At 48.8% G+C, this 10,524-nt stretch overlaps 1 protein-coding gene across 3 annotated transcripts in view; it reads right to left on the bottom strand.

The window, feature by feature from the left end:
• The window catches only part of LOC122923653 (protein mono-ADP-ribosyltransferase PARP14-like), an 81,695-nt gene that overhangs the window by 31,661 nt on the left and 39,510 nt on the right, over positions 1-10,524 (bottom strand). Inside the window, exon 1 of one of the 3 annotated variants that reach the window (XM_044274506.1) lies at positions 6,263-6,506. The exons of the other annotated variants lie outside the window; for them this stretch is intronic. Within the exon in view, the coding sequence (XP_044130441.1) occupies positions 6,263-6,497 (235 nt within the window). The 5' untranslated portion in view covers positions 6,498-6,506. Of the gene's footprint in view, positions 1-6,262; positions 6,507-10,524 lie in introns of those variants that run through there. 3 annotated transcript variants of the gene reach the window in all.

Raw genomic sequence — 10,524 nt, 5'->3', positions numbered from 1 at the left:
TAGTTTTACTCACATAGAGGAGTTTAAGGCTCCTCCACTTCTTTCATACCGGAGGAACCAAAATCTGGGAGACAGGCTTGTCAGGTCGGATGTTGGTTCTTCCAAGGTGAGCTTGAGGACATATGTTGGCTCCACCCGCACAGGTTGCTACCCATGTTTTAACTGTCAGTTGTCCTCTGATGATACAAGGCAATTCATTTCATAACCCGATAACAGACAAGACCATCAAAATACGAGCATTTTTGATGTGCGATTCTACCCACATGATTTACCTACTTTCCTGCCCGTGTCATTTGCGGTATGTGGGTGAAACCACGTGGGATGTGAAAACACGTCTAAATCAACACAGATACAGTATCAGACAAGAAAGACTGGACCTTCCTGTTTCTAAGCATTTTAAGGTAGGAGAGGAGGGGACAGGTTATCACGTCTGAGAAACGGAGTTATTCTGGATTTACACATTGCAGACTTTGAGACCGAAAGGACTAAATGTAGATTTCAAGGGGATATAATGGCGGGGTCTTTCCCCCAACTCTGCAGGCTGCTCCAATTCTCTCCTGTGCCGGGGACGGACATCTGTAATAATGGAATATCGTTCGTTTTTTAGATTTACAATCAACCTTTGACCTCACTCAACATTCTCGCTGATGGCTATTGGACTACGGGACCATGCGGACACACCGGGAATTTAGTGTTATATCTTAGTGTGCTATTAATTATAATGGACACCATAGCATTATTTGCCATTCCTTCCCCCATTGACAGAATACGGGTCTTTTTGGAGGTCCGCGTGTCTCTACTCTACGGACACGTTTCCCTTCATTGAGACATTCTATATATATATATATTGCCCTTTTGAAGGTACTTTTATTTTTAGTATTAAGTTGGTGCAATTTGGTGTTATACAACTATGTCCAGCGTTGGGACGGAGGCCATATGTCACTAACGGTGATGTGTGGTCCTCTGTCCTGATTGGGAGGGTGCTAATATTTGGGGTGACCCCTAGTGCTTCACCTTATCCCCTGGATTAATAGTTGGAACCTTAATTGGCCGATGATGGTTGTGATGGGTAACGACGGGGTTGGGTACCACAGTTAATGTGGAAGCGCCCTGCCGTGAACCGGACACAGTGGTGCCATTGTTGACGCGATGATACCGGTGTGGCACACGTCCTAGGCTGATGACAGGTTCACAGCAGTATTTATTCTATTGTCGCAACGTCTTGGAATAAGAGTTTCTATATTATGTGACGCCTTTGGGTGGCGCCTATGAAGTGGGCAGGAGCATGCGCAGTGAGGGTGGTGGAGAATGGCTTACATCTTTCTTATGGTCTCTCAGCTGTGACACAAAAGTCAGTAAGGGAGTTCGGTTTAGCGCCCGAGATGCCTGTATTGCGTTTGGATCGAAATCAACCACATGTGTATTTGCCCAGTGTGTACGCCGCGGCGGTCCTGTTGTCCACTGTACCATGTGAGAATGTTCTTTGATTTTGAATTATCCACATTATGGTCACCTGTATTATTTATCAATCATGGGTCTTTAACGTTTTTTATGGTAATATATGAGATACACATTTTTATAGTATGTGAACAGTATATGCTTGGATTATGCCACTTATCACTTGATTATGTGTGTGTATATATGTATATATTTATTATCACACACATACTGTCCGCTTGTCATGATCAGTGGGGGGGGGGGGGGGGGCGACTCCACACTGAACACAGGAGGGAAGGGGAACAGTAACTGGGCCTGGAAACTAGGGACGGAACAGGTCACCTCCTAGACAACCCTGACCCGGGCCCTGACCACCTATCAATATGAATAGACCGTGAAGGTAGGAATATTCGTATGCTGGATACCTAGGCCCTTATGTCCCTATAAGGCCCTGGAATGAGGCTAGGAGCAGAGACAACCCATTCCTCCCCAGATGGACGAATGGAAGTCTCTGTCTCAGGCCCAGATACAACAACAGAGAATATAACAAAAACACAAACAAACGCAACACTTAACTTCTGTAGAGATGGAAAAACAGGAACACCAGAGACGACCTCACAACAGCTCAGCCAAACCCAAATGAAGCTATCTACTGCATAGTCAGAAGGGTGGGGTCAGACTACAAAGGGTAGACGTGATGACCACTGAGCAACAGCTGAGAAAGGGGAAGTGGTCATTAACCCCATCAACACTGAATCAACATAAATCAAGGAGGCTGTTAGATTCCTCCACCCTCAGCTAATCTCCTTTATTCACCTGAGGGACCGTGACACCTCTGTAGGGTGTGTGTACATATATATATGTATATACACACACACACACACACACACACACACAATACTGTCCTCTGTAGTATATACACACACAGTGTACTGTAGTATCTGTAATTTAACACTGACAAATGTAAAGTTATGCACATGGGAAGGAATAATGCAAGTCACCCGTACATACTAAATGGTAAAACACTCGGTAACATTGACATGGAAAAGGATCTAGGAATTTTAATAAACAGCAAACTAAGGTGCAAAAACCAGTGTCAGGCAGCTGCTGCCAAGGCCAATAAGATAATGGGCTGCATCAAAAGGGGCATAGATGGCGGTGATGAGAACATAGTCCCACCACTTTACACATCACTAGTCAGACTAGACATGGAGGACTGTGTACAGTTCTGGGCTCCTGTGAACAAGGCAGACATAGCAGAGCTGGAGAGGGTCCAGAGGAGGGCAACTAAAGTAATAACTGGAATAGGGCAACTACAGGACCCTGAAAGATTATCAACATTAGGGTTATTCACTTTAGAAAAAAGACGACTGAGGGGAGATCTAATTACTATGTATAAATATATCAGGGGTCAGTACAGAGATCACTCCCATCATCTATTTATCCGCAGGACTGTGACGAAGGGACATCCTCTGCGTCAGGCTGACTGTATGACTTAACTTCTTCTGTATGCTGCACTTCCTTCTGTAGTATGGTCTGTCTCTAGATCAGGCCAGGGAACATTCCTCCTGGCTCCAGAGGCTTCATGCTTTGGCCTCCATGACCAGAGAGCTGAGGGTGCTCTGGCTGGCTTGGGCATGTCCAGCATAGACGTGCTGGAGGGGGTAAGCTAGACTAACTAGAACTGATCCCCACCCTTCCTGCAGGAAGTAGGACTCGCCCACTCCTCCACAGAGGGGGGTTAGAATGGAATGCTCAATTCTATGTAACTGTAGCTCTGCTGTGTTTGCTGCCACCTGCTGGTGAACCAGGCACATTACATGTGCAGCCAGCCAGTCGCAGGGGGAACACGTGAGGTGCACGGTGGACCGATGAGGGGCCAAATAGTATAACACACAGTTCATCAATTTACGCACGGTTAGCAGAAATCCTCCCTGGGCTGGCAGCGCAGTGTTGAGGTGGACAGCACGAAATCCTCCAGGGCACGCTCGGTGGTAGGAAGCATCAGCCAAGATGGTGGTTGAGGTGCCCTTGATGTTAAGGGTGCTTTGATGGTTTTAGTCGTGACGCCAGTACCATAGGTAGTGATGATGAGGTAGACAGTGGTGAGGTGCAACTCACAACTTTTAGGCCTCTTTCACACAGGTGTCTTATTTTTGGCCCGGATAAGAGGCGGGTGCGTTGCGGGAACACCCACGATTTTTCCGCGCGAGTGCACTTACATGAGAAAAATCGCGCAGGTTTGGTACCCGAACCCTGAACGTCTTCACAGAAGTTCCGGCTTGGGATTGATGTTCTGAAGATTGTATTATTTCCCCTTATAACATGGTCATAAGGGAAAATAATAACATGCTGAATACAGACTGCACAGTACAATAGCGCTGGAGGGGTTAAAAAAATAAAAAAGTTAACTCACCTTCTCCTCTTGATCGCGTAGTTCCCGTTCTCTTCTTTAATGATGAGCTGTGGGCTGAAGGACCTGTGGTGACGTCAGATCACATGCTCCAATCACATGGTCCATCACCGTGGCGATGGAGCATGTGATCTGACGTCACCACAGGTCCTTTAGCCCACAGCTCATCATTAAAGAAGTAAAGAAGAGACCGGGAACTACGCGATCAAGAGGAGAAGGTGAGTTAACTTTTTTATTTTTTGTTAACCCCTCCAGCGCTATTGTACTCTGCAGTCTGTATTCAGAATGTTATTATTTTCCCTTATAACCATGGTATAAGGAAAAATAATACAGTGAATAGACTGTCACCTAGCAACCATGCGTGAAAATCGCACCGCATCCGCACTTGCTTGCGATTTTCACGCAACCCCATTCACTTCTATAAGGGCCTGCGTTATGTGAAAAACGCAGAATATAGAGCATACTGCGATTTTCACACAACGCAAAAGTGATGCATGAAAATCACCGCTCATGTGAACAGCCCCATAGAAATGAATGGGTCCGGATTCAGTGCGGGTGCAATGTGTTCAACTCGCGCATCTCGCCCGTGTGAAAGGGGCCTTACTGTGGATGTCTTTCAGTTGCAGTCGTACAATTCTGCAGTCTCTGGATGGTACAGAGGTAATTCTGCAGTCTCTGGATGGTACAGAGGTAATTCTGCAGTCTCTGGATGGTACAGAGGTAATTCTGCAGTCTCTGGATGGTACAGAGGTAATTCTGCAGTCTCCGGATGGTACAGAGGTAATTCTGCAGTCTCCGGATGGTACAGAGGTAATTCTGCAGTCTCCGGATGGTACAGAGGTAATTCTGCAGTCTCCGGATGGTACAGAGGTAATTCTGCAGTCTCCGGATGGTACAGAGGTAATTCTGCAGTCTCCGGATGGTACAGAGGTAATTCTGCAGTCTCCGGATGGTACAGAGGTAATTCTGCAGTCTCCTGATGGTACAGAGGTAATTCTGCAGTCTCCGGATGGTACAGAGGTAATTCTGCAGTCTCCGGATGGTACAGAGGTAATTCTGCAGTCTCTGGATGGTACAGAGGTAATTCTGCAGTCTCTGGATGGTACAGAGGTAATTCTGCAGTCTCTGGATGGTACAGAGGTAATTCTGCAGTCTCTGGATGGTACAGAGGTAATTCTGCAGTATCTTGATGGTACAGAGGTAATTCTGCAGTCTCTGGATGGTACAGAGGTAATTCTGCAAATCCACTGTTTTAGGCTTGTCAGGTTTTTGTGGTTTTGGAGCAGTGGAACGTCTGGTGAGGTGGCCGGAGGCTGTGGTATCCTTCACGCCTGGGTTACGGCTTTTATCCTTTGGATGAAGTTAGATTTGTCCTTCTCTCTTGTCCCCCTTCTGGACTAGAGCCGACGTGCTGGACCTTCACACTGACCTGATCTGACCCCACTCTATCCTGACCTGGGTATATATAGGACCTGACCTCTATCCCCATCTAGTGGCGGGGTGTAGAAATTACACCTAATCTGCCTGTTAACAGGGATTTTGCAGATACACAAATGCAAAACTATACATTAAGATACAAAGCACCTTTGAGCAGTGCCCCCCCCCCCCCACGGAGCTGCACATGGGGACATCGTTGTAGGACCGGAACAAAATACACAAGATGACGCTTTGTTAGCCCATTGGAGACAGTAGCAGGGTGCAGAAGTGGTCGTGCCACTCTGGGGCGTTACATCAGCAGTTTAGCATCATTAGAACTGCTGACGGCCTCCATATAATACAGGACAAAAAATAAAAAAACAAACGGTACAAAGAGAACCGCCATACAACATCTGATCACAGCCGCAGGGGTACTTACCCCCCTCATCTCTGAAGTATATCAGGAGGTGCCCCTCCCCCGGTACTTACCCCCCTCATCTCTGAAGTATATCAGGAGGTGCCCCTCCCCTGGTACTTACCCCCTCATCTCTGAAGTATATCAGGAGGTGCCCCCCTCCCCCGGTACTTACCCCCCCTATCTCTGCAGTATACCAGGAGGTGCCCCCCTCCCCCGGTACTTACCCCCCTCATCTCTGAAGTATATCAGGAGGTGCCCCCCTCCCCCGGTACTTACCCCCCTCATCTCTGAAGTATATCAGGAGGTGCCCCTCCCCCGGTACTTACCCCCCTCATCTCTGAAGTATATCAGGAGGTGCCCCCCTCCCCCGGTACTTACCCCCCTCATCTCTGAAGTATATCAGGAGGTGCCCCTCCCCCGGTACTTACCCCCCTCATCTCTGAAGTATATCAGGAGGTGCCCCTCCCCCGGTACTTACCCCCCTCATCTCTGAAGTATACCAGGAGGTGCCCCTCCCCCGGTACTTACCCCCCTCATCTCTGAAGTATATCAGGAGGTGCCCCTCCCCCGGTACTTACCCCCCTCATCTCTGAAGTATACCAGGAGGTGCCCCCGGCTGCAGTCCAGATCTCGGATCTCACATTCTCCTCCATTAGATTTGCTTTTACTCTGGAAATGCAGCAGCAGTTTGTTCTTCAGCTTTCTCAGGGTGTCGGGGCCCTCGTCCCACTTGAGGGCCACAGGGTATAGGTAGGGGCTGTCCCCCATGGTTTGGAGGGGCCCGGACGGTCTGGACGTCTGACATTCACCCATGAATTTCACTTTCACTTAGTCGGGAAATCCCAGCAGCTGAGCACAAGAGCTGACACCCGCCTTCGGGGAGGGAGAAGCAGTTAACCCCCTCACTCCCAGGCTGCTGCACACAGGCGATCGCTCTACTTCTGAGGCGGCGTCCATAACAACACTGAGGTCACGAGGGGAACTCGAATGAGCGCGCGACAGCCTGTGCCGCCGCCATCTTCCCCAAGTGACACCGGCAGCGCCCGATCCCAGACATTTAGGCTAGGTCTACACGACGACATTTTGTCGCACCAATGTCACGCGACAAGTTTTATAATGATAGTCTAAGGTGTCGCACTGCAACATGTGGCATGCTGCGACGTGACTGCAGTGCAACACCATAGACTACAGTATAAAACTTGTCGCGCGACATTGGTGCAGTGTAGCCCTGGTGAATAATCCGTGATACCATATTAGTTGGTCTATAAAGCGGACGCCATCTGTAGTGATACACGGGGTGATGGGACGTCAGGACCTGCATGTGTAAGACACGCCTGTATCTATGGTATAAATGACTTCTTAGGCCCTTTTCACACGAGCGAGTTTTCCGCACAGGTGCGATACGTGACGTGAACGCAGAGCACCCGCACTGAATCCTGACCCATTCAATGTGTCTGTGTACATGAGTGTTTTTTTTCACGCATCAGTTCTGCGTTGTGTGAGAATCGCAGCGTGCTCTATAGGCCTCATGCACATGAATGTTCGGCTTTTTGCAGTCCGCCGCAGAACGCGGATCCCCAAAAAACGCCTGCAATTTGCAGAACGGAAAGGGCGGCCCATTGTAGAAATATCTATTCTTGTCTGCAAAACGGACAAGAATAGGACAGGTTATATTTTTTTGCGGGGCCACGGAACGGAGCAACGGATGCGGACAACATACGGATTGCTGTCCACATCTTTTGCGGCCCCATTGAAGTGAATGGGTCTGTGTGCGACCCGCAAAAACAGCGACTCGGATGCGGACCAAAACAACGGCCGTGTGCATAAGGCCATATTCTGCGTTTTTCACGCAGCCCTGGCCCCATAGAAGTGAATGGGGCTTCAGTGAAAAACGCATTGTATCCGGAAGCAAGTGCGGATGGGATGCGTTTTTCACAGATGGTTGCTAAGAGATGTTGTTTGTAAACCTTCCGTTTTTGTTATTGCGCGCGTGAAAAATGCATCAAAACGCATCGCAGCCGCACGGATAAAACTGAACAACTGAACGCAATCGCAGACAAAACTGACTGAACTTGCTGGCAAAATGGTGCGAGTTTCACTGATCGCACCCTGAACGCATGCGGAGCCGACCGCCACGCTCGTGTGAAAGACTTTTCCTAAACTATTTTTGTAAGCAATCAACTTTGATGAAGATAATAAATCACATTATTCATGTTTTATTTAACTGTTGCTGAATCCTGGTGATGAGGCCCCGGGTGTCACCTAACACGCCAGATTCGGAGAGGGCGACCGCACCAGTTCTCATAATGTTTATATACTTATTTATTACCATATTAGAAAGAGAAGGGGCTTCCACTCGCATCCAAACAACCCTCCTGAGATGAAATAACCATGGCAACCTGAAGCCTAGCAATGACCCCCCACCACACGCCATGTAGAGATGTCTATAAGGCCTAGCAATGGCCCCCGGCCAGACCTGCCATGTACAGATGTCTATAAGGCCTAATAATGTCCCCCAGACCTGCCAGGTATAGAAGTATATGAGGCCTAGCAATGACCCCCAGACCTGTCATGTACAGATGTCTATTAGGCCCAGCAATGGCCACCAGACCGACCATGTACAGATGCCTATGAGGCCTAACAATAAACCCCAGACCTGCCATGTACAGATGCCTTTGAGGCCCAGGAAAGAACCCCAGACCCTAGCGTTGGCCTCCAGACCTGCTATGTGCAGATGTTTATGAGGTCTAGTAATGTTCACTAGACCTGCCATGTACAGATATCTTTGAGGCCTAGCAATGACCCCCAGACCTGCCAAGTACAGATGTCTATGAGCCCTAGCAATGACCCCCAGACCTGTCATGTACAGATATCTTTGAGGCCTAGAAATGACCCCCAGATCTGCCAAGTACAGATGTCTATGAGGCCTAGCAATGGCCTCCAGACTTGCTATGTACAGATGTCTATGAGGCCTAGCAATGACCCCCAGAACTGCCATGTACAGATGTCTATGAAGCCTAGCAATGACCCCCAGACCTACCATGTACAGATGTCTATGAGGCCCAGCAATGACCCCAAGACCTACCATGTACAGATGTCTATGAGGCTTAAGAATGGCCCCCAGACCTGCTATGTACAGATGTCTTTGAGGCCTCACAATGGCCCTCAGAGACCTAGCAAAAGGTCCCCAGACCTGCCATGCACAGATGTGTATGAGGCCTAGTAATGGCTTCCTGACCTGCCATGTATAGAAATCTATGAGGCCTAGCAATGACCCCAGACCTGCCATGTACAGATATCTTTGAGGCCTAGCAATGGTCCCCAGCCCTACCATGTCCAGATGTGTATGAGGCCTAGTAATGGCTCCCAGACCTGTCATGTACAGATGTCTATGAGGCCTAGTAATGGCTCCCAGACCTGCCATGTCCAGATGTCTATGAGGCCTAGCAATGACCCCCCAGCCCTGCCATGTACAGATGTCTATGAGGCCTATCAATATCCCCCAGATCTGCCAAGTGGAAATGTCTATGAGGTCTATCAATGACTCCCAGACCTGCCATGTACAGATGTCTATAATGCCTAGCAATGACCCCCAGACCTGCCATGTACATATGTCTATAATGCCTAGCAATGGCTCCCAGACCTTCCATGTACAGATGTCTATGAGGCCTAGCCAGGACCCCAAGACCTGTCATGTACAGATATTTATGAGGCCTAGCAAGGACCCCAAGACCTGTCATGTACAGATGTCTATGAGGCTTAAGAATGGCCCCCAGACCTGTCATGTACAGATATTTATGAGGCCTAGCAAGGACACCAAGACCTGCCATATACAGATATCTTTGAGGCCTAGCAATGGTCCCCAGCCTTACCATGTCCAAATGTCTATGAGGCCTAGTAATGGCTCCCAGACCTGCCGTGTACAGATATCTATGAGGCCTAGCAATGGTCCCCAGCCCTACCATGTCTAGATGTATATGAGGCCTAGCAATGACCCCCAGACCTGCCATGTACAGATGTGTATGAGGCCTAGTAATGGCTCCCAGACCTGCCTTGTACAGATAGATAGATATAAGGCCTAGCAATGACCCCCAGCCCTACCATGTCCAGATGTCTATAAGGCCTAGTAATGGCTCCCAGACCTGCCTTGTACAGATGTGTATGAGGCCTAGCAATGACCCCCAGACCTGTCATGTACAGATGTGTATGAGGCCTAGTAATGGCTCCCAGACCTGCCTTGTACAGATAGATAGATATAAGGCCTAGCAATGACCCCCAGCCCTACCATGTCCAGATGTCTATGAGGCCTAGTAATGTCTCCCAGCCTTACCATGTACAGATGTCAATGAGGCCTAGTAATGGCTCCCAGACCTGCCTTGTACAGATGTGTATGAGGCCTAGCAATGACCCCCAGCCCTACCATGTCCAGATGTCTATGAGGCCTAGTAATGGCTCCCAGCCTTACCATGTATAGATGTCTATGAGGCCTAGTAATGGCTCCCAGACCTGCCTTGTACAGATGTCTATGAGGCCTAGTAATGGCTCCCAGACCTGCCTTGTACAGATGTGTATGAGGCCTAGCAATGACCCCAGCCCTACCATGTCCAGATGTCTATGAGGCCTAGTAATGGCTCCCAGACCTGCCTTGTACAGATGTTTATGAGGCCTAGCAATGACCCCCAGACCTGCCAAGTACATATGTGTATGAGGCCTAGCAATGACCCCCAGACCTGTCATGTACAGATATCTTTGAGGCCTAGCAATGACCCCCAGACCTGCCAAGTACAGATGTCTATGAGGCCTAGCAATGACCCCCAGACCTGCCTTGTACAGATGTCTA

Source organism: Bufo gargarizans, unplaced genomic scaffold, assembly GCF_014858855.1.
Source record: "Bufo gargarizans isolate SCDJY-AF-19 unplaced genomic scaffold, ASM1485885v1 original_scaffold_1790_pilon, whole genome shotgun sequence".
Taxonomy (NCBI): Eukaryota; Metazoa; Chordata; class Amphibia; order Anura; family Bufonidae; genus Bufo; species Bufo gargarizans.
The sequence above is the reverse complement of the archived record's forward strand: the minus strand, read 5'-3'. Positions and strand labels throughout refer to the sequence as shown.